Genomic DNA, 24209 nt, shown 5'->3' on the forward strand with positions numbered 1-24209 from the left:
TAATGTGTGTACACAGTGACTCCACCAGCAGAATAGTGAGTGCAGCTCTGGAGTATAATGCAGGATATAACTCAGGATCAGTACAGGATAAGTAATGTAATGTATGTACACAGTGACTCCACCAGCAGAATAGTGAGTGCAGCTCTGGAGTATAATACAGGATATAACTCAGGATCAGTACAGGATAAGTAATGTAATGTATGTACACAGTGACTCCTCCAGCAGAATAGTGAGCGCAGCTCTGGAGTATAATACAGGATATAACTCAGGATCAGTACAGGATAAGTAATGTAATGTACACAGTGACTCCACCAGCAGAATAGTGAGTGCAGCTCTGGAGTATAATGCAGGATATAACTCAGGATCAGTACAGGATAAGTAAAGTAATGTATGTACACAGTGACTCCACCAGCAGAATAGTGAGTGCAGCTCTGGAGTATAATACAGGATATAACTCAGGATCAGTACAGGATAAGTAATGTAATGTATGTACACAGTGACTCCACCAGCAGAATAGTGAGTACAGCTCTGGAGTGTAATACAGGATATAACTCAGGATCAGTACGGGATAAGTAATGTAATGTATGTACACAGTGACTCCACCAGCAGAATAGTGAGTGCAGCTCTGGAGTATAATGCAGGATATAACTCGGGATCAGTACAGGATAAGTAATGTAATGTGTGTACACAGTGACTCCACCAGCAGAATAGTGAGTGCAGCTCTGGAGTATAATGCAGGATATAACTCAGGATCAGTACAGGATAAGTAAAGTAATGTATGTACACAGTGACTCCACCAGCAGAATAGTGAGTGCAGCTCTGGAGTATAATACAGGATATAACTCAGGATCAGTACAGGATAAGTAATGTAATGTATGTACACAGTGACTCCACCAGCAGAATAGTGAGCGCAGCTCTGGAGTATAATACAGGATATAACTCAGGATCAGTACAGGATAAGTAATGTAATGTACACAGTGACTCCACCAGCAGAATAGTGAGTGCAGCTCTGGAGTATAATACTGGATGTAACTCAGGATCAGTACAGGATAAGTAATGTATGTACACAGTGACCACGAGCAGAATAGTGAGTGCAGCTCTGGAGTATAATACAGGATATAACTCAGGATCAGTACAGGATAAGTAATGTAATGTATGTACACAGTGACTCCAGCAGCAGAATAGTGAGTGCAGCTCCGGAGTATAATACTGGATGTAACTCAGGATCAGTACAGGATAAGTAATGTAATGTATGTACACAGTGACTCCACCAGCAGAATAGTGAGTGCAGCTCTGGAGTATAATACAGGATGTAACTCAGGATCAGTACAGGATAAGTAATGTAATGTATGTACACAGTGACTCCACCAGCAGAATAGTGAGTGCAGCTCTGGAGTATAATACTGGATATAACTCAGGATCAGTACAGGATAAGTAATGTAATGTATGTACACAGTGACTCCACCAGCAGAATAGTGAGTGCAGCTCTGGAGTATAATACAGGATGTAACTCAGGATCAGTACAGGATAAGTAATGTAATGTATGTACACAGTGACTCCACCAGCAGAATAGTGAGTGCAGCTCCGGAGTATAGTACAGCCAGTGTCGTAGTGCAGTGATGTAAAATTAACCCTGTGATGCGTCTGTGCTCGGGATGGCGGGGGGGGGGGCGTCCTGGAATAGATATTTACCGGCCGCTCTTCCTGCAGGTATTCTGTATCCGCTTTCTCCCAGTTGCGGAGGATGGGGATTAGACATCCTGCGCCGGCTCCTTTCATCGGGAATGTGCTGCTTTTCCAGAAGGTAAATGTTGGGAGTTGTTGTTACTTTCTGCTGTCTTTGGTCTTTTGCTGTTCCTCTCCTCAGTGACGGTAACTTTTACTTTAATTTCCAAGGGATTCTGGGAAGGAGCCAGTCAGATTTTGAAGACGTACGGACCAATCACGGGGTGAGCACATTGCATTGTTTTCGTTATGTTTTCTACTCCAGTCACATCCAGAGCTGCATTTAACATTATTTTTGATTGCAAAGCTTTACAGCAAATAGTAATCTCATTACTCCCTGCTGATTGTACAAGAACATTCTCTGCTGTACGGCATTGTAGGAGATGTAGTGTTTGCACCAGGCACTACATCTCCCATAGTGCAGTGCAGCAGAATGACTAGTGTAGCGGTTGTGACTTCTCTCACTATATTATTCAGGTATTATATAGGGCGACGTCCGATGGTTCTCCTGTCCGATCCTGAGGCCGTTAAGCAGGTTCTTCAGAAAGACTTTCCAAACTTTACTAACCGGATGGTGAGTTCTGAGGGGGGACTCGAAACCTTCTGATACATTCCATAAGTCGGGGTTTCAATTCGTCACAATTTTCAAGATCTCTGCTTGCCGTCAGTGACTGGGATGATTCTTGTTGATAACTCATCCTGACCTAGTCCTGCTCACACAGCTGAGGGTTGCTTTATATGGCTCCTATTGACCCGAATAGGAACTGCTTACATATCGCCCTCTAGTGGCAGCAGAGATTTTGAGAAATGGATGAAAGAAGCCGCGCGGCGTGATCAGATATGAGGAAGGCGCCGCTTATCATTTATGCTGCTAAGTTCACTTTAACCGTCCTGCTCTGATCCCTGCAGAAGCTGAACCTGGTGACCAAGCCAATGAGTGACAGTCTCCTCTGCCTCCGCGACGAGCAGTGGAAGCGCGTGCGCAGCGTCCTGACCCCGTCCTTCAGTGCGGCGCGTATGAAAGAGGTAAGTAAATAAGTTACGTGACGTCATCATCTAGTCAGAGTCACCCGGACTTCCTAGAAATGCACAGTCTCTTCTCTGACCCACCCCTGTCACAGACCCGCCCCTTTACTATCGGCACTTTTTAATGTTTCTCCTTCTACATCATCTGAGCGCCTCCCCCCCCCCCCCCCCCAGATATTCATTTTCATTCATGAGCCCCCTCTTCTTCCTCCTAGATGTGCCCCCTGATAAACCAGGGATGTGACGTGCTGCTGAGTAACTTGCAAAAATTTGCAGAATCGGGAGAACCCTGCAACGTCCAAAGGTAACGGCATCGGCGAGGAAACGACTCCAATAATTCACCGTCAGTACCCTGGATATGTTGTTTTTCTTCAGATTATGGCTGATAACAGAGAGCAGCGGCAGTCTGCTAATATTAAGACCCCAAGCAGGTATTTCTGGAAAGTGACTGACCCCCGTTTGTCGCCTCCGCAGATGTTTCGCTTGTTACACGATGGACATTGTCGCTAGCGTGGCGTTCGGCACTAAAGTGGATTCCCAGAAAGATCCGGATCACCCGCTGGTGCAGAACAGCAAAAAGTTCCTGGATTTGTTCACTCCGTTCAGACCGGTCATTCTGCTGACATGTAAGGAGGGGGAGGGGGTGACGGCAACGGACATGCTAGGACCTCAGTAAGTCTGCCTGTCATCCAATCAGGATGGAGGGGCTGAAGCGTTATCCAGTATAATTAAGGCATTAATATTCATGAGACTGGTTTAGCGCTCACCCTTGATTGGCACGCTGCTCTGCAGGATGGGGGGGGGGGGTGTTTTTGCCATTCAGGACCCTGGGAATGTTGTGTGACGGGATGCATGCTGGGAGGGATATAAAATGTCTCGTCTGTTCGCCGTCTCTCCAGTGGCTTTTCCGTCCATCATGATTCCCATCGCTCGCCGCCTTCCCAATAAGAACCGTGACCAGATTAACCGCTTCTTCCGCAAGGCCATCCGGGAAATGATCGCCCTGCGAGACCAGCAGCCGGCAAACGAGGTACCGAGCGCCTCACACGGGGGGGGGAGCAGGGGGTGTGAATACTTTCTCATCCGCCCTCCTTCGTGTCACCAGATGACGTCCCAGTGTGAATCTTACATTAGGGGGTTAATATTACATTTTGCCGCTGTTCTCTTCTCTGCCGCAGCGGCGCCGGGATTTCCTGCAACTCATGCTGGACGCTAGGACGGCGGCTGCCAACCTCTCTGTCGATCATTTTGATCTTGTGAACACGGCGGATGTGGCGGCCCCCGTGAGGGAGGAGTCCAGTAAGAAGACCACCAAGACCCTGAACGAGGATGAGATCCTGGGCCAAGCCTTCATCTTCCTCATCGCCGGCTACGAGACCACCTGCAGCCTCCTGTCCTTCACTACTTACCTGTTGGCCACTAATCCAGAGTGCCAGGCGGAGCTACTGAGGGAAGTGGATGAGTTTGCTGAAAACCATGTAAGTGACTCGAGGGAGGGGTGGACCCCAATCTCTGCGGGATATGAATAATCTCTGTCCGTTCCATAGGACGGTGCCGATTACAACACGGTCCATGATCTGCCCTACATGGACATGGTGGTCTCCGAGGCCCTGCGCATGTATCCGCCTGCGTTTAGGTGGGTGCCGTTCTGTTATCACTAGGAAATATCCGTGTACTGTAGCGACATCCAGAGCTACATTTACAATTCTGTCACATTGTCATTTACTCCAGTCACATCCAGAGCTGCACGCACAATTTTACTGTTACATCATGACTTGTACCGGTCCCATTGAATCTATTTGCCATGTGCTGTACTGACAGATGTAGATGCCATGATGTGCAGTGCATTGTGGGACATGTAGCATCTGCACCCGGCCCTAAACCAGAACAGGCACCAAAGCAGATCACGGTTCTGTACAGACGCTGAGCCAACAAGCGGAAACTGGGAGAAGTGACGTTCAGTCTGAGGGTTAATGGAGCGCAGCAGAATAGTATATGCAGCTCTGGATGTGACTGGAGTAGAGGTCATTATGAGAATCTGGAAGTATAAAGCAGATACGTATATATTCCCTGCCGCTCCTTTGCCTCTAGATTTGCCCGGGAAGCCGCTGCTGACTGCACCGTGATGGGGTGTAAGATACCGGCCGGGACTGTGCTGGAGATTCCTATTGGTTGTATGCAGAACGACCCCCAATACTGGCCGGAGCCGCAGACATTCAGACCTGAGAGGTAAAGCCGAGGTTGTACCGTCTGCGTGAGCGAGAATGAACGGTGATGATTATTTGTGCGGCGATATAGACGATCCGCGGGACGCCATTAATTGGGATGTTTCTGCAGATTCACAGCAGAAGAGAAGCAGAAACGTCACCCCTTCCTCTACCTGCCATTTGGGGCCGGGCCCCGTAGCTGTATTGGCATGAGACTCGCCATCTTGGAAGCCAAAATCACCCTGTACCGGCTCCTGCAGACGTTCCGCTTCGAGACTTGTCCTCGTACTCAGGTGCGGAGCGAAAACTGCAGATGATTGGCTGCTTACCTCCCACTGAACAAATCCATAAGCAATGGTGACATCTAGTGGCTGCAAGAGGCGTTGCACCAGGGGGCAGAATACTTACACTTTGCTTCTTCCTCCAGATTCCACTCCAGGTCACCGCAGTGTCCACCCTGAGGCCTAAGGAGGGCGTGTACGTCAGAGTTGTAGCTCGCTAGCGTCTCCTGCAGATGGCAAGGCTACAATGATCACAAAATCTGTGTGATCTTCTGCAAGTGATTCGGGAACTGTGGCTCTGCCTACATGGAACCGCAACAGTCCCCCTCCCCCCAGTAACTGAACATACATCATGTACCCCACACTCGCTGCATGTGACCAGGAGATAGTCCTCGCTTTGTTGGCGTTGTGCTGGGAGAATTCTGTCCTTGAAGAACTTATAAACCAAACGGATGTACGGAAAATCTTCCTTGTAGCGGTCGGAGCTTCGTTTTTGAGGCGGAGTTCCCTGTACAGACGTAGGGTGAAGTTATTAAAAAGTCGCAAATTTCTCAAAAGTCGCAATTTGCAACAAAAAAATAAAATAACTAATGACTTTTGATGCATTTACGCTGCCAACAGCACTTTTCCAAAAAGTGGGTGGGACTTAGCAAAAGGGGGGTGTCCTGAAAAATGTACGCCAGCTTGTAGTTGCCTTCGATTTCCCTTTCGTGTTTACAAACAGCCGGAGATTTGATGAATTTACTCCGATATTTTTACATTGGTATATGAAAAACAGTTATACCATAAAATTCTGTATTTCTGCAACTGCCACTAGGGGAGCTATATACAGCTCCAATAGAGTTAATAACATTCTACTGCCTGCATCCACCACTAGAGGGAGCTCACTACATACAGATATATACAGCTCCCATAGTTACATGATAACATTCTGCTACCGGCAGCCACCACTAGGGGGAGCTCACTACATACAGATATATACAGCTCCAATAGAGTTACATGATAACATTCTGCTGCCTGCAGCCACCACTAGAGGGAGCTCACTACATACAGATATATACAGCTCCAATAGAGTTACATGATAATATTCTGCTACCTGCAGCCACCACTAGGGGAAGCTCATTACATACAGATATATACAGCTTCCATAGAGTTACATGATAACATTCTGCTATCGGCAGCCACCACTAGGGGGAGCTCACTACATACAGATATATACAGCTCCCATACAGTTACATGATAACATTCTGCAGCCTGCATCCACCACTAGAGGGAGCTCATTACATACAGATATATACAGCTCCCATAGAGTTACATGATAACATTCTGCTGACTCCAGCCACCACTAGGGGGAGCTCATTACATACAGATATATACAGCTCCCATAGAGTTACATGATAACATTCTGCAGCCTGCATCCACCACTAGAGGGAGCTCATTACATACAGATATATACAGCTCCCATAGAGTTACATGATAACATTCTGCTGACTCCAGCCACCACTAGGGGGAGCTCACTACATACAGATATATACAGCTCCCATAGAGTTACATGATAACATTCTGCTGCCTGCAGTCACCACTAGGGGGAGCTCACTGTATGCAGATGGGCTAATGCAGGGATAACTTTTTTTTTTTAGAAACAGATAAGTGCGGGTTTTAAGTATCTAAATCTTCATCGTTGTACAATAAAAAAAATTATACAACTTTCTAAAATACTTCACAATTAAAATCCTCACCTTTTTCAAGATCTTTGCTTGCTTTCAGTGGATGGGAACATTCTTATTTACATTCAAAGGGTGAAAAAGAAAACCGATCTATTACTTCTCACACAGGATGGATTGGACAGGATACATTATAACAAACCATCAGCTGTGACAAGTATCAGGTCTGGATGAGATTTCAGTCTGATTAGGAACATTCTTGTTTACATCCAGACAGCAAGCCGAGATCTTAAAAATTTGATGAATCCATACAAAGTCTGAGAAAGATGTAGCACTTCTCATTATGCATTGAAGCTTCATTTATAGGACACTGGCCCTTTAAATAACAATACACTTAGACACCTGCCTGTTCCTGGAGGATGCGGTGTAGGGGGATGGGGGCGGCGGCGGCGGGGGATTTCTCTGCCCTCCTGTATTTCTCTGGTCTAGTGATGATCGTATATTCAGGACCGTCGCACGGACTGCGGTCCCTCTTCTCTGCTCTCGGTGGGGGACGGTCTCCTCTATAATTTGCTGGTTTCAGAGAAATATAGTTTTGGAAACATTCCTGTGGTTTTTCATTTTTTCAGTTAAATTTCATTCGGCGTCCGATTATCAGATTTGGTAGATTCCAGATTATCAAGAAGTCGCCTCTAAATATGAGATAGAACATTCCCATCGCTCCGGTTGTGGAGGATCGCTGCCCTTCAAGGGGAATTCCCTGTCAAAAATGTAAAATTCTGATAATCCGGCATCTCCTTGTGACCGAGAATCGGCAATTCCAAGTTATCGGATGTACAGCCTCGCCTCCGCCTCGTCCTCCCCGGATTCCCACAGATCACGCGCCGTCTTCTCTTCCTACAATTGTTTCGCTTCTTTCTCGGTCAGCGCCGCGTTTCATCAGCCGGGCGCCTCCCGGGGCCGCGCACACACAATGGAGAGAAGTTCAGTAACATTCCGTTAATCCGGCATAGATTCTGGATTATCAGACGCCTTCGTTGTGAGGGTGGAGACCCCCAAATGTGTAGTAATAAATCCGCCACGATCCCGTTATTTGCTTTCTCCGTCTTCTGAAGATTCCGGCTTACTTTGAAGTTTTGCGCCGGATTATCAGTTTCCGGATTATAGGAGGTCTGTACTGTGTCGGACCTTCGTCCTGCCCCTCCCCCGCGCTCAGCAGACACGACACTCGCTGATCGTCGTAGTAAATAGAATTTATTAGCAAAAAGTACAAACTACACAAAGAATCTGCGGCTGAGATTTGCGCTCGTCAGGTCGGGGTTTAACCGCCAGTCAGTATAGCGCCCCCTGCAGTGCGTGTTAGGAAACCATATACGCGAAATATTCACTATTGTACTAAAAACGACATCATAACTACGGCGACAAGTCGCGGCACACAGCGCTAAGGAAAGCGGAGACGGTAACGGGGCCGCCATCATTAACCCCGCACAGGAGCGGTCTAATAGTGACCCCTTTATCCTAGAACTGGTTACTACAACTAATACTTCACACAGCTGGGGGATTGTTACAATGTATCAGTGCAGTAAAGAGCGATCACAGCAGGAGGGAAACTTGCTGTGTTCGGCTCACAGAGGATTGTCTGCACTAGACACAACATGACAAGCCCACTAGATGTAAAGTAGTCTTTCATTCACTGACAGCAAGCAGGTTTAAAAAAAAATTAAAAATTTGCAAAATGTAAGTACAAAGTGCCCGATCATCTGGTTACAGCGCGGTTTATCTTAAGGCTGGGAGGTCGTGAGGCCAGAGAAATTGTGCCAACATTACTTCATTACGCGACCGCGCTGCTGAGATCCCGTCACCATTTCCAGGAACACGAAGCCGCCATTTTACGCCCATCAGGAGACCGCAGCGCCGAATCTGTCCCTGGAAAAGGCGAGTGCTCACAGCAACAGGGTGACAAGTCCCCTTTAAGGGACACTCCATCTTCCCCACTCTAATGATTGACTATGAGCCCCCCCCCCCCCCCCTTCTATTCCCCCATGGTGTGTATATATTTTAGGCTATTCTGGAGGAAGATGTGACCTCTCGAGCATCTTCCGTCATGGAGAGGAATTAAAGGCGTGATGTTTCCTTTAAATGAACAGTCCTTCTCATAAAGTGGGAGGAGCCAGCCGGAATCATTACGTCACATGAACTCCCTCCGGACAGACTCCGCCTCCTTCCGCTCCGTGTACTTGATCAGATATTCTGGGCAGATCTGATGTTTTTCGAAGATGACAAATATGGACGGGTGACTCGCGCTGTCCACGCAGCTGTCATAGAAACTGGAAGACGATTTTGACGGAGGGCGCAGGAACGAGCTCGACCCTCGAATGAAATCTCCCACCAGTGCGCGGGCCACGAACATGTGATGCTGGGAGCCGGCGCTGCTGCAGTATTGGTGGGAATACGAGGCGTCTCGAGCAAAGTAACTGCCTGCAAGAGAGAGATCAGCGGCGTCAGCTCCACGTTATACACTGCGCTGGCCCTTTAACACACTGACATCTGCTGGGACCCAAACTTTTATAACTGGCACATCAAGGCGATTCGCATGAGCCATTCAGAACTCCAAGAAAGTTGGGTGACAATCCCTATAAATAGCAAACTTGATATAGGGGCAGCAAGTGTTTCATGGCAGATTGTCCTTCAGAAGCCTGGGAAAGCTGGGAGATAATCAATGTGTGAGATGTAATGGCGGCCATATTGATTGTCACCCAACTTTACCAGAAACAGCGGAATATAAGTTTCTAACTTAAACGTTTGACAAACTTCTGACATGTCAGAAGTTTGGATTGGTGGGGGGTCCGACCACTGAGACCCCCACCAATCGCTAGAACGAAGCAGCTGAAGGTCTGTTCAGCTATTTCCGGAAAGCCGATTTATCGGAGGACGAGCGCATAGACTTTCTATCAAGTCTGTACACGATACATTTATTTCCGGAAAAAGCCGAACAGACACGAAGCGGCCGAGCGCTCACACGAGACCTTCAGCTGCTTCGTTCTAGCGACTGGTGGGGGTCTCAGTGCTCGGACCCCACCAATCCAAATTTATGACAGGTCACTATAACATATCAGAAGTTTGTCAAACGTTTAGCTACACTTTAAAAGGAACCAACTCAAGGATTTCTAGAAGAAATAGTATATCAGTGATGTCAGTAAAGGGGCGGAGCTGTGACAACCTCTCACATGATATACAGGCTGGTTGTCAGTAGTAATAGATGAATAGCTGTTACTGTATATAAGATGTGTGGATCTCATGTCTGATCACATGTAATTATATTATATATCAGTGATGTCAGTAACAGGGGGCGGGGCTGTGACAACCTCTCACACATGATATACAGGCTGGTTGTCAGTAGTAATAGATGAATAGCTGTTACTGTATATAAGATGTGTGGATCTCATGTCTGATCACATGTAATTATATTATATATCAGTGATGTCAGTAACAGGGGGCGGGGCTGTGACAACCTCTCACACATGATATACAGGCTGGTTGTCAGTAGTAATAGATGAATAGCTGTTACTGTATATAAGATGTGTGGATCTCATGTCTGATCACAATGTAATTATATTATATATCAATGATGTCAGTAACAGGGGGCGGGGCTGTGACAACCTCTCACACATGATATATAGGCTGGTTGTCAGTAGTAATAGATGAATAGCTGTCACTGTATATAAGATGTGTGGATCTCATGTGTGATCACAATGTAATTATATTATATATCAGTGATGTCAGTAACAGGGGGCGGGGCTGTGACAACCTCTCACACATGATATACAGGCTGGTTGTCAGTAGTAATAGATGAATCGCTGTTACTGTATATAAGATGTGTGGATCTCATGTCTGATCACAGTGTAATTATATTATATATCAGTGATGTCAGTAACAGGGGGCGGGGCTGTGACAACCTCTCACACGATACACAGGCTGGTTACGGTGTCGGGTATATATATATATATATATATGCGGTTCTCTACCTTTCCCATACGATGTCCCGTGAGCTCCACAGATGCGCCAGTCGAAGTTCTGTTGGCAGATGGCGTCTACGAGGGCGCTGCCGGTACCATGGAAGACTTGCCGCTCGTCCACCTCTTTCCCGCCGTTGAGCTTCTTCATCTGTTCCTTCTGCCTGTGATACAATGATTAGACCCCGGGCGCCGTTATCCGCAGGTTTCTCGTGTACGGCGGTTTTTCACACTCACCACTGATAAACCTCCCACAGCGCCAGATTCTGAATCCGCTCGATGCTTTGGATCTGTTTTTCGGGCAGCGTGCGGTGAAACATGGCGTCGATCGTCTTATATTCCTCTGAAGACTGACTAAGGCGGACGAGCTGCAGGAGCGGGGACGGAAAACGAGAGAATATTTAAAGGGAATGTGTTGCCAGCAAAACATGTTGTTTTTTTTAGTTAAACATTTAGTGTGTAGGTGATTAAACATTGTTCAAATTTTTTTTATTTTTTTCACGATTCAGGAAATATTATAAATTGGATTCTAATTTATAATATTTCCCATTGCTGGTCACTAGATGGAGCTATTCCCAAAATCGCAGCATTGCATGTGGTAAAGCAACCACATTGCTTTATGCTGCAAAATTGGGAAAAAAATCCCTCGCTCTAGTGAGCTCTCAGCATCCCCCCCTCCTTTATCCTGGCTAGTGCCGGGAGAAACGAGGGGTTTGAACGGTCTAACCTCCTACACTGTGTGTCGCCATTTTTTGAGCTAACACACAGTGTAGAAGGTTTACATACAGTAGTAAACACACACTGAAACACAAACATACATAGAAATAATTTACCTGCTCCTGCCGCCGCCGCTCCCTCCGGCCCGTCCGCTCCGTCTGCTGCCGCTGCTCCATGTGCACAAGTCCGGAAGCCGCGACCGGAAGTAGTAATCTTACTGTCCGGCCGCGACTTCCGGTCCACAGGAAAATGGCGCCGGACGGCGCGCATTTCAAATTGGACTGTGTGGGAGCGGCGCATGCGCCGTTCCCACACACACGGCGTACACCATAGTGGATGGAACAGGCCCCCATTCGCAGTCCCTATGGGACTGTGGCTGCCGTATTCCATGTCTGTATGTGTCGTTAATCGACACATACAGAAATGGAAAAAAAAATGGCAGCCTCCGTAGGGAAAAAAAAGTGTAAAAATAAGAAAAAGTAAAACACACAAATAAATACAAACGTTTTTAATAAAGCACTAACATCTTTAACATATTAAAAAAAAAAATTGTGATGACACTGTTCCTTTAAAGGAATAGTGTCATCAGAAATTATTTTTTTATATGTTAAAGATGTTAGTGCTTTATTAAAAACGTTTATATTTATTTGTGTGTTTGTGTGTTACTTTTTCTTATTTTTACACTTTTTCTTCCCTATGGGGGCTGCCATTTTTTGTTCCATTTCTGTGTGTGTCGATTAACGACACATACAGACATGGAATACGGCAGCCACAGTCCCATAGGGACGACGAACGGCTCCCGTCCCATTGACTGCAGTGTACGGCGTCTGAGTGGGAACTGCGCATGCGCCGCTCCCACACAGTCCTATTCGAAATTGGCGCCGTCCGGCGCCATTTTCCTGTGGACCGGAAGTCGCGGCCGGACAGTAATATTACTACTTCCGGTCGCGGCTTCCGGATTTCTGCACTTGCACCAGCGGCAGCAAACGGAGCGGACGGGCCGGAGGGAGCCGCGGCGGCAGGAGCAGGTAAGAGATTTCAATGTATGTTCGTGTTTGTGTGTGTTTACTACTGTATGTAAACCTACTACACTGTGGGTTAGCTCAAAAAATGGCGACACACAGTGTAGGAGGTTACACCGTTCAAACCCCTCGTTTATCCCGGCACTAGCCAGGATAAAGGAGGGGGGAATGCTGAGAGCTCACTAGAGCGAGGGCTTTTAACTCAATGTTGCAATGCTGCAATTTTGGGAACAGCTCCATCTAGTGACCAAAAATGGGTAGTATTATAAATTAGAAATAATTTATAATATTTCCTGGACTCGTGCAAAAAAATAAAAAAAATTTGAACAATGTTTAACCACCCACACACTAAATGTTTAATTTTTAAAAAAAAAACATGTTTTTCTGGCAACACATTCCCTTTAAGATCATTGAAATCTATGCGATCCATTCACAAGTCTCATCGAACAGCGCCCCTAGTGGCCTGAACCAGACATTACAATGAGACACGAACAATATATAAAATTTCACAGGAGTGATGGAGCTTTATCACGTCTTCTACTCCAGTCACATCCATAGCTGCTGCTTCAGCATTTAGCTGTTCAATCACATCAAGGGGGGGGGGAGATAAATCAGCAGAATTCAGCTCTGGATGTGACTGGAGGAGGCATGGAATACATTATAGTATATGCAGAGTACGGGTTGGGGAGCGCTGCTGTGGAGCATCGGTCACTATAGTCGCTGTCTTCTCACCTTATAACCCACGTCTGGCATCTGCCCCCTGTCCCAGTGGTCGGGGACGGACTTGTCATTTGTCTTCGATGGATCCAACTTTCTAGAAAACAAAATAATTCAGCAGCTGACAGAAGTTTTCGTGTATCCGCCGAGTAATAACACGCTGGGCTCTGCTACATTACTTTGTGGGAGATGTAAAGTCTGGAGAAAAACGACATCACTAAACGAGGTGGTGTGAACACTACATCTCCCACAATGCAGCGCAGCATATTCTAGTCAGGCAGTGAGCCAGGCATTGTGAGAACCAGCAGAATAATGACTGCAGCTCTGGAGGTTGAGACGTCTCATAAGAGAAGAATTGTGACTGCAGCTCCGGGGTGACGGGCCGTGATGCCCCCTGGGGCCAGTCAACATGGACCTGATGATTAAGTCAAGAGCTGGACTATTCATTTCCTGCTAATCCTTCATGGGTCTATCTCGTGCCGGATTATCAGGATGTCTGGACCATCAGGTGCCGGATTATCAGGATGTCTGGACCATCAGGTGCCGGAATAACAGAATTTTAGTCTAATAATCTTTTCTCTTTACCTAATTTTCCTCTTCTTCACCTCCTCGGCAGACACAAATCTAGGCCTCCGGCACACGGGCCGCTCCGTGCTGTACTTAGAGTTCCTCTGGATCATTTCTGGGAAAGAATCAAACATGGAGAATGTCAGGAAGAGGATCAGGAGGCCGAGGAGAGGAGGTAAAAGATAAAGAAGCAGAAAGGGAGTAAGAAAAAGGAGGTGAACGACAATGAGGAAGAAGGAAGGAGGAAGAAGGGGAAGGGAGGAGGAAGGAAGTGAACGACAATGAGGAGGAAAGGAGGACGGAGAAGGGAGGGAGGAAGAAGGGAGGAGGAGGAAGAAGGGAGGGAGGGAGGAAGAAGGGAGGAGGAGGAAGGGGAAGGGAGGAGGAAGGAAGTGAACGACAATGAGGAGGAAGGGAGGATGGAGGAAGTGAACGACAATGAGGAAGAAGGGAGGACGGAGAAGAAGGGAGGAGGAGGAAGAAGAAGGGAGGAGGAAGAAGAAGGGAGGGAAGAAGAGGAAGAAAGGAGGAAGAAGGGAGGAGGAAGGGGAAGGGAGGAGGAAGGGGAAGGGAGGAGGAAGGAAGTGAACGACAATGAGGAGGAAGAGGACGGAGGAAGTGAACTACAATGAGGAAGAAGGGAGGACGGAGGAGGAAGAAGGGAGGACGGATAAGGGAGCAGGAAGAAGAAGGAAGGGAGGACGGATAAGGGAGGACGGAAGAAGGAAGGGAGGACGGAGCGATGATTTCTGAGGTCTCGGAGCCTCTTCTATGACAGTCGCTCCGGGATCTCGTGGAGCGTCTTCAGCTTTGTCCGTTATCTCGGCCTCCTACTCATGTAACCAATGCTGGGTGACTACCACTGATGGCCGCCATTACAGTGCCCCAAGGAGTATCACCCAGCTTTCCAGAGACCCTGAATGGCATATGAATCTACGTGGTTACAGAGCCCTGCAGGTTTATAAACCACCTGGCGCTCTGTGATAATACCCCCTCCCTCCTCCTGTATATAGATGATGGGGGCAGATACCCTCCCCCACACGCCCCGTTATCCACCTTTGAAGCTCAGCACGTAGTTGTGTTTCCCGGCCTTGAACTGGAGGGTGGCGCTGTCATCAGACAGGAAAACATTCTCCAGGTCGTTGCTTGTGATGGTGGACGAGGATGTGTGGGCGTCTGTCTGGAACAACACAACACGCACATTAGATCGGCGCACGCGGCGGGCACGTTATTCGGATGTAAATAGTCGGCGGCCGTTGTTAATAAGAGTCTGAACCGTCACAATCCCGGATTTAGTAGAAGACACAACTCCTGCAGCCTGCGATGCCCAGAGGAGAGAGCGCCACCATGCGGCAGGACATTGTAACTACACAGTGATGACCGAGCCGCAGACAATCATTATATATTATAACACCACACTTAACCCTTTCACTGCTATGGCGTCTGAGCACATTCTGCACGGAGTGACATGGGAGATAATCCTAATATGCCCCCAGAATTACTGCACGTGCCCAGTGCGCGGGGGTCATGGGATTCTGCTCCCACAATGCAGCGCCCTCTGGTGGTCATCAATGGTAAATACACGGGAGTTTATAGGATTTCCAGTGTGGGGCTTGTTCTATATGAATAGGATTGTATTCCTGGCGTCCTATAACTCACCTCCTTCCCGTATTCCACCCACTTGTTATATTCATCCTTCCAGTACCAGAGCCAGTCCGTGGTGAGGATAAAGTGCGGCGGTTTGGCGGCAGAAGACGGCGTGGAGAGTCGCTTCATTTTATAGGACTGATAAGTCATGGAGTCGAAGTTCACGGTAGAGTTTCTATAGGAGAAGATTAAGAATTAGGCTGCGGGGGAGGGGGATGTCGCCAGGCTGCGGACCCCCGCCTGTACCTGCTGTTGGGGTCACAGTACGCCAGTTCAATGCCCTCCATGTCTGCACAGTCTTTCCAGGCGCCAGCGACACAGAACCGCCATCGATATGGAAGATGATAATGATCCCGCACGCAGCGCTCTGCAGGAACACGGACATTTACATTTCTCGTTCAGGAGTCTGGGAAAGCTGGGTGACCGCCTGCGGTATCTGAACGTCTGACCTGTTATAGGGATATGTCGGACTCCGTAGGAAGTCATGTGATTAAACTCTTTCCGGAAAAAGCCGAACAGACATGAAGCGGCCGAGCGCTCACAGGAGTCTTTCTGCCGCTTCGTTCTAGCGACTGGCGGGGGTCTCACTACTCGGACCCCCACCAATCCAAACTTCCGACATATCACTATAACATGTCAGAACGTTTGTGGAACGTTTAGTTACCCTTTAATGGCGGCCGCATCACCCAGCTTTCCCAACTCCTGCAGGTATATGGGATACATGACTGTATTTACTGTTCTGTCTCCTGGGAAAGCTGGGTGACACTGGGATCAGCTTTCCCACAATGAGAGGGGGAGGACAGAGGGGCTTCCGCTCGCTGGGGGGAGGGGTTGGCCGGTTTCTCACCTTTGAAGCTGCAGCTGCTCACTATGAAGTATAAGCAGATCTCGTCCATGGGCTGCGGAGGGGCCGCGGATTTCTGGGTGAGGGGTTTGTCTGTGAAGAGGACAATGGATTAGGATGATCCGGAGGTTGCAGGACGGTAACGCCCCCCGCTGACAATCCACGTAGTCAAGGAAACGGAAGCCTGCCCTGACCGCCAAACCCACAGAGCTTACAATCTAATGTAAAGGACATCTGTAGGGCACGTAGGATGCTCCAATATACAGCAGTTTGGGGGTCTATGTCCCCCCCCCCTATTCCTACAATGTGGGGGCTGCAACTTTTTGTTTCATTATATGCAAAGTAGCAAAAAATCTCGGCCAATCAGATGTTTAGAGGCAACTCATTCATTCGGACACTATGCAGGTAAGGTCAGCGCCACATCTGATTGGCCGGAGGGCTTGGGCTCGCTAATTACCCATGATCTAGGGGCCATTTAATTGGCGCTGGTGCCCTTTAAGCAGACGGCATGTTCGCTCTCACCTCTTGTATCTGGAGACTTGGGCTCCGGTGTTGGCGCCGCTGCGGTGCCGTTCTTTATGGCGTTGGCGTTCAGGTAAGTCTCCAGGATGGCGGGCACGAGGCTGGCGGACAGGCCCCATTTCAGCAGTTTCCGTTTGGTCCCCTCGTCGGTCAGGTCATGTGACCTCTTGCATTTGCTTCCGAACTTGCAGTCGCCCTGCAGGAAATGTTGGCAGACGTGCAGCTTGTTGCAGCTGGTCTTAAAGGTGCAGGAGCCGTGCGGACCCTCCCCCCGGTTATAGTGTGTACAGACCTAGAACGGAAGAGAACGGCCAGTCAGTCAAGGGTTAACCTGGAGACACTAAAGCTGCTCCATCTGTATGTTACGGAGCAGGTTTTACCTTCCTTTTGCTGCAGGGCTGATTTTTATTGAAACCAAAGTGGATGTAAGGGTTAAGTTTTTATGGTTCAAACCCCGACTACGTGCAAGAGACTCCTCAGGAGCGGGAGGAGCGGCGGCGGCGCCCACTAGTCCATAAGATTAACGCCAGGGCGACACCGGTCACGTCCAGAGATCGCTGCGCCGCCGCATCGCAGGTAATGAGTCGTGAGGCCACTTCATGACCCGCAAGTTGCCGCAACACAACGGTCGCCGGGGATCCAAACCCGCTGGACGTCTGGCGACTGTGGTCGCAGCAACTCACCGGTCATAAAGCGACTGCATTGACTTACAATACTGCGACGTACGGTGGTCTCTGGACGCGTGGGTTGTGGCCAAAGTCGCCGTGTTGTCCTAGGCAACTGCTCCGCCCCCCTCCCTGCGCCACTTCTGACGGCGTCGGCTCCGCCCCCTCCCTGCGCCACTTCTGACGGCGTCTGCTCCACCCCCTCCCTCCGCCACTTCTGATCGCGTCTGCTCCGCCCCCTCCCTGCGCCACTTCTGACCGCGTCTGCTCTGCCCCCTCCCTGCGCCACTTCTGACCGTGTCTGCTCCCCCACCCTCCCTGCGCCACTTCTGACCGCGTCTGCTCCGCCCCCCTCCCTGCGCCACTTCTGACCGCGTCTGCTCCCCCACCCTCCCTGCGCCACTTCTGATCGCGTCTGCTCCGCCCCCCTCCCTGCGCCACTTCTGACCGCGTCTGCTCCGCCCCCTCCCTGCGCCACTTCTGACCGCGTCTGCTCCGCCACCCTCCCTGTGCCACTTCTGACCGCGTCTGCTCCGCCACCCTCCCTGTGCCACTTCTGACCGCGTCTGCTCCGCCCCCTCCCTGTGCCACTTCTGACCGCGTCTGCTCCGCCCCTCTCCCTGCGCCACTTATGACGGCGTCTGCTCCGCCCCCTCCCTGCGCCACTTCTGACGGCGTCGGCTCCGCCCCTCCCTGCGCCACTTCTGACGGCGTCGGCTCCGCCCCTCCCTGCGCCACTTCTGACGGCGTCGGCTCCGCCCCCCTCCCTGCGCCACTTCTGACGGCGTCGGCTGCGGGGCCTTTATCATCGTAATGAACAGTTCTGCAATTTTCTAATACATTTTGTGCGTCAATTTCATGATTATTAAGACTTCTGCTTGCTGTCAGTGAATAGACACTTGTTTTTTTTACACATCCAGAGGCGGAATTCCCATCCTGACCTAGTCCTGCTCACACAGCTGATGGGCTTGTTACAATGTATCAGTGCAGATAATCCTCTGTAAGGAAAACACAGCAGCCACAGAAATCCTGTCCTGGCTCTAGGCTGATACATTGTAACAAACTGCTGCTGTGTGACCTTGTGGCTACAGACACGTGATTGCAGCAGAGGGATAACCCCCTCCAAACCCACCTGATGGTGCAGCGAGATCGCCTGTCCTCATCCTGCTGCTCCATTCAGGGGTCTGGGAAAGCTGGGTGACACCTGGAGCTGAAGTGGCGGCCATATTGGTGATCACCCAGCTTTCCCAGGAAGAGATAGAACTAATAAGCATATAGTGAATGATACAATATACGGTTATGTGCTGTACTGACGTCGGGCAGGAGGTGGGGGTCGTTCTGGAGCAGCAGGTGGCGCAGTTCCGTTATCGTCACGCCGGTCAGGTGATGTTCCTGTAAGATCCGCGTCGCCGGCTCGTTATCGATGGAGTGACTAAACTTACAGCGCGGCCTGAAAAGAAGAGACGGAGAAGACATCAGAGACCCAGCAAATGAAACGGACGCGGCGACTAATCCGACATGAACCGGACATGCGCCGGACTATCAAACATTCTGGATTATTGGACATCCTCAAATAAAACGACTCCATAAAAACGGATGTGGGAGATTCCCGGTTATGTTGCAGCGACGTGCCGGACGATCGGGTGCCGGACTATCGGGAGCCGGCCGGACTGACTATCGGGTGCCGGACTATCGGGAGCCGGCCGGACTGACTATCGGGTGCCGGACTGACTATCGGGTGCCGGACTGACTATCGGGTGCCGGACTGACTATCGGGTGCCGGACTGACTATCGGGTGCCGGCCGGACTGACTATCGGGAGCCGGCCGGACTGACTATCGGGAGCCGGCCGGACTGACTATCGGGAGCCGGCCGGACTGACTATCGGGAGCCGGCCGGACTGACTATCGGGTGCCGGCCGGACTGACTATCGGGTGCCGGACTGACTATCGGGTGCCGGACTGACTATCGGGTGCCGGACTGACTATCGGGTGCCGGACTGACTATCGGGTGCCGGACTGACTATCGGGTGCCGGACTGACTATCGGGTGCCGGACTGACTATCGGGTGCCGGACTGACTATCGGGAGCCGGACTATCGGGTGCCGGACTGACTATCGGGAGCCGGACTGACTATCGGGTGCCGGACTGACTATCGGGTGCCGGACTGACTATCGGGTGCCGGACTGACTATCGGGAGCCGGACTATCGGGTGCCGGACTGACTATCGGGAGCCGGACTGACTATCGGGAGCCGGACTATCGGGTGCCGGACTGACTATCGGGAGCCGGACTGACTATCGGGAGCCGGACTATCGGGTGCCGGACTGACTATCGGGAGCCGGACTGACTATCGGGTGCCGGACTGACTATCGGGAGCCGGACTGACTATCGGGAGCCGGACTATCGGGTGCCGGACTATTAGAATTCTCCTGCACGTTTACTGTATGTTCGAAAAACAAGTCATCCTTCACAGCGACCACCGCGGTACGGCCGCGGTATTAAATATGGCCGCGCTGGTCTGAGATAAAATGGAACATTAACCCCGCGACTGGAAAGTTTGAAAATATTCGACTTCCCGCCCAGTACGAGACTTGTAACGACTTTAAGGCTGGGTTCACACGACCATGTTACGTCCGTAATGGACGGAACGTATTTCGGCCTCTCTGCAGGACAACTGTCCCGTGCTGTAATCATGTTTTCAGTACGGGACAGCAGTTCCACGGAGAGGCAGGGACTCCTAGCGTCGTACATAACTATGATGGGAGGAGCCCGGCTCCCTGCACTGTGTTCGGTCCGGTACTTGCGGCCGAAATACGTTCCGTCCATTACGGACGTAACATGGTCGTGTGAACCCAGCCTTAAAGTGACGTTCAGGAGCCTGGGAAAGACTTGGTCCCATAATCCCCTCCGCGATCTGATCACATGACACAAACTCTTGACTGTTACTGGACGGACCACAGGGGTCCGGACCCAGCTTTCCCAGACTCCTGAACGGTAGATCCATCTAATTATATACATGCCCCACTGTAGACCCCCGGGTAATGAATAATAACCCCCATACGGTCCCCCGTGTAATGTCGCCGTTCCCCGTGATAGTTCATCGTCTCGCTGTGTAGCTCCGGATTGGGCGGTTCCTCTCACCTGGCGCAGCCGCCCAGGATGAAGTATCGGCAGACGTGGAGCTTCCCGCAGTCTCCGGAACATTCCTGGTTGCGGTCGGTGCAGATCCTCAGGGCGCAGGTGTAGACGGCCACCCGCTCCGCGTCCCGGCTCCTGATCACCAGGCTGCGCCCCTCCTCCGCTTCCAGGAGCCGCGACATTTGTTCGGGGGTCAGCCTTAAAGCGCGGCCCAACTGCCCCACCTCCATACTGCCCCCCCCGGAGCACAGCGCCCGACACAGCAGCAGAGACTGGGGGGCCGCCATCACTGCGCCCCTCCCCCAAGTATCTGCCGGGACCGCCCACTTATTGCCCCTATTCCAGGATCTGCCCCCAAGTGTCCAACCAATCAGCACCCCACAACCGTCCCAAACAGAGCTGACCCCCCCAGATAACGCAGGCGCTGCGGACCCCCAAATATCTATAATCCACCCCCCTAAATATCAGACCACGAGCCTAAAATACATCAGTGACGACCCCCCAAACTCAATACTGTGACCCCCTAAAACATCTCATCTGTAACTCCAGACCTGGAAATCTGAGCAAAACCCTGAACCCCCCGATCTGAACCGTAGCCCCCGGTGTCCGCTCTGTGGCCCCCGGTGTCCGCTCTGTGGCCCCCGGTGACCGCTCTGTGGCCGCTGCTCCTCCGTCTCCAGGACACCGGGAATGAGAGTTCTGGAGAATCGAAACTGAAATTCAAATCATCCCTCCGAAGCCCCGCCCCGTCCCGCCCGTTCCCCCAATGCGCGGTCCCGCCTTACCACTCTCCACTGCGCATGCTCCCCTCTAACCCTGGCGCGTCCCTGAATACTTGTTCTATAGCGATTCACAATTAACCCCTCCAGTGCTGGATCCCACCGCGAACAGGACATGAGCGCCAGGTGCCCACATAACAGCCCCAGGTGCCCTCATAACAGCTCCAGGTGCCCACAAAACAGCCCCAGGTTCCCTCATAACAGCTCCAGGTGCCCACATAACAGCCCCAGGTACCCTCATAACAGCTCCAGTTGCCCACATAACAGCCCCAGGTGTCCCCATAACAGCCCCAGGTGCCCTCATAACAGCCCCAGGTGTCCACATAACAGCCCCAGGTGCCCTCATAACAACCCCATGTGCCCACATAAGACCCCGATGCCCCCATAACAGCCTTCATATCAGCGTGCCAGACACAGGTGCCCCCATAACAGCCCAGGTACCCCCATAACAGCCCCAGGTGCCCTCATAACAGCCCCAGGTACCCCCATTACAGCCCCAGGTGCCCCAATAATACCCCAGGTGCCTGAATAACAGCCCAGATACCCTCATAACAGCCCCAGGTGCCCTCATAACAGCCCCAGGTGCCCCCATAACAGCCCCAGGTGCTCCCATAACAACCCTAGGTGCCCCCATAACAGCCACAGGTACCCCCATAACAATCCCGGATGCCCCATAGCAGCCCCAGGTGCCCTATAATACCGCAGGGGCCCCATAACAGCCAAGATGCCCCCATAACAACCGCAGTTTCCCAATAACAGCCCCAATTATTGGATCTGCTTGGTTTGCTGGTCTGCACCTGATCTGAATATAACTGTGGTGCCTCCTGATAACCCCCTGTGGGGACTGGACAATGAGGACACTTTATGTCTTGTGGCTGCACCTCTGACTCATCTGATTGTCCATAGGCTGGAGACACGACCTGTGGTACCCGATTACAGAATCATTCCTCCCTGCTGAGGACTCACAATAAACCACACATAATACACCATCACAATCTACAGAAACAAATCCTGTGGATGATGAAGACACAGGAGATATAACTAGCGCTGGTGTGGATGATAAAGACACAGGAGATATAACTAGCGCTGGTGTGGATGATAAAGACACAGGAGATATAACTAGCACTGGTGTGGATGTTGAAGACACAGGAGATATAACTAGCACTGGTGTGGATGATAAAGACACAGGAGATATAACTAGCACTGGTGTGGATGTTGAAGACACAGGAGATATAACTAGCACTGGTGTGGATGTTGAAGACACAGGAGATATAACTAGCACTGGTGTGGATGATAAAGACACAGGAGATATAACTAGCGCTGGTGTGGATGATAAAGACACAGGAGATATAACTAGCACTGGTGTGGATGTTGAAGACACAGGAGATATAACTAGCACTGGTGTGGATGATAAAGACACAGGAGATATAACTAGCACTGGTGTGGATGTTGAAGACACAGGAGATATAACTAGCACTGGTGTGGATGTTGAAGACACAGGAGATATAACTAGCACTGGTGTGGATGATAAAGACACAGGAGATATAACTAGCGCTGGTGTGGATGATAAAGACACAGGAGATATAACTAGCGCTGGTGTGGATGATAAAGACACAGGAGATATAACTAGCGCTGGTGTGGATGATGGAGACGCAGGAGATATAACTAGCGCTGGTGTGGATGATGAAGATGCAGGAGATATAACTAGCGCTGGTGTGGATGATGGAGACGCAGGAGATATAACTAGTGAGCAATGATGTTTGTGTTTCTCCTGGCGATGTGTTTCCTGCGTTCCCTTCACCCCAGGATTTCCAAGACATTGAGGAGCCCGGCTCCATTGATATCTTGAGGTTTTATTTGTTGGGGTTCATTGATGTTGTGGATGTTGCAGTCAGTATGGACTCTCCAGGCGCACAGTCTTCCAACATGGATGAGGATGACACTGGAGTGTCAGCGAGTTCTAAGGTGGAAGAAGGAGCGTTGGAGGAGAAGGTCTGCGAAGGACAACAAGACACTGGTCCCAACAGCAGTGGTGACCTCCATGATGGTGGGACTTCAGACCCTTCTCAAATATGGCTCTTGTTTTCTCAAACTGATTGGACTTCTATCTCCCCTTCTTCTGCCACCAACTTCTCTGGACTCACTACAATTCAGAACAGTGGCTGTATTTTGTGGTCTGATCTTGGCCTGGGTGATGGGTCAGATAGTCGGCCAGCATTGCCCAATATATGATGGTGGGATGCAGTGGGGAGGAAAGTGTCTGGATGGACCATGCGGAGTCTGCAGAAACCTGTAAACTGGATAAAAGGTCCCAAGAAACCTCCAGACCCCAGAGACTCCATCCCACGGCCGGACTGTCCTGGAAGCCACCAGATCAGATCTTCCAAACCTAACAGATGACGTGGAACATTTGTAGAAATTTCTTGAACTTTGTGATTGTGTTTCCAGACATTGCTCTTTGCCCCGGATATAACTGTGCATTGGACTTTCTTTACAGCCTGTGGACTGTTCATATTGAACTGTAATAAGTGGCTTATGAGTGAGGTGACCAGCGACCTGTGGAGGCCACATGGCCAGCTCACTTATTATATGAGGGGAGAGGTTGTGATGGTGTATTATGTGTGGTTTATTGTGAGTCCTCAGCAGGGAGGAATGATTCTGTAATCGGGTACCAC

General features: G+C 50.2%; 2 protein-coding genes across 2 annotated transcripts; one reads left to right on the top strand and one right to left on the bottom strand.

Moving 5' to 3' along the window:
- The first annotated feature begins 1715 nt into the window (after positions 1 to 1715).
- Positions 1716 to 5838, top strand: TBXAS1 (thromboxane A synthase 1). The gene is made up of 12 exons (XM_075855663.1): positions 1716 to 1804; positions 1897 to 1949; positions 2203 to 2299; positions 2635 to 2751; positions 2967 to 3055; positions 3226 to 3377; positions 3651 to 3781; positions 3930 to 4229; positions 4299 to 4387; positions 4843 to 4980; positions 5089 to 5251; positions 5386 to 5838. The coding sequence occupies exons 1-12, from the start codon at positions 1745 to 1747 to the stop codon at positions 5458 to 5460; spliced, it is 1464 nt and encodes a 487-aa protein (XP_075711778.1). The 5' UTR covers positions 1716 to 1744; the 3' UTR covers positions 5461 to 5838.
- Positions 5839 to 8923: 3085 nt separating this feature from the next.
- Positions 8924 to 21480, bottom strand: LOC142748579 (protein mono-ADP-ribosyltransferase PARP12-like). Its single transcript, XM_075855664.1, has 12 exons — positions 20759 to 21480; positions 18932 to 19067; positions 16953 to 17244; positions 16434 to 16523; positions 15833 to 15953; positions 15599 to 15761; positions 14996 to 15119; positions 13958 to 14054; positions 13388 to 13469; positions 11154 to 11284; positions 10929 to 11080; positions 8924 to 9381 (listed from the first exon to the last, which is right to left on the bottom strand). Exons 1-12 carry the CDS (start codon positions 21040 to 21042, stop codon positions 9092 to 9094), a joined length of 1962 nt encoding a protein of 653 aa, XP_075711779.1. The 5' UTR covers positions 21043 to 21480; the 3' UTR covers positions 8924 to 9091.
- Positions 21481 to 24209: the final 2729 nt, after the last annotated feature.

This window comes from Rhinoderma darwinii, chromosome 3, assembly GCF_050947455.1.
Source record: "Rhinoderma darwinii isolate aRhiDar2 chromosome 3, aRhiDar2.hap1, whole genome shotgun sequence".
NCBI classification, from domain to species: Eukaryota; Metazoa; Chordata; class Amphibia; order Anura; family Rhinodermatidae; genus Rhinoderma; species Rhinoderma darwinii.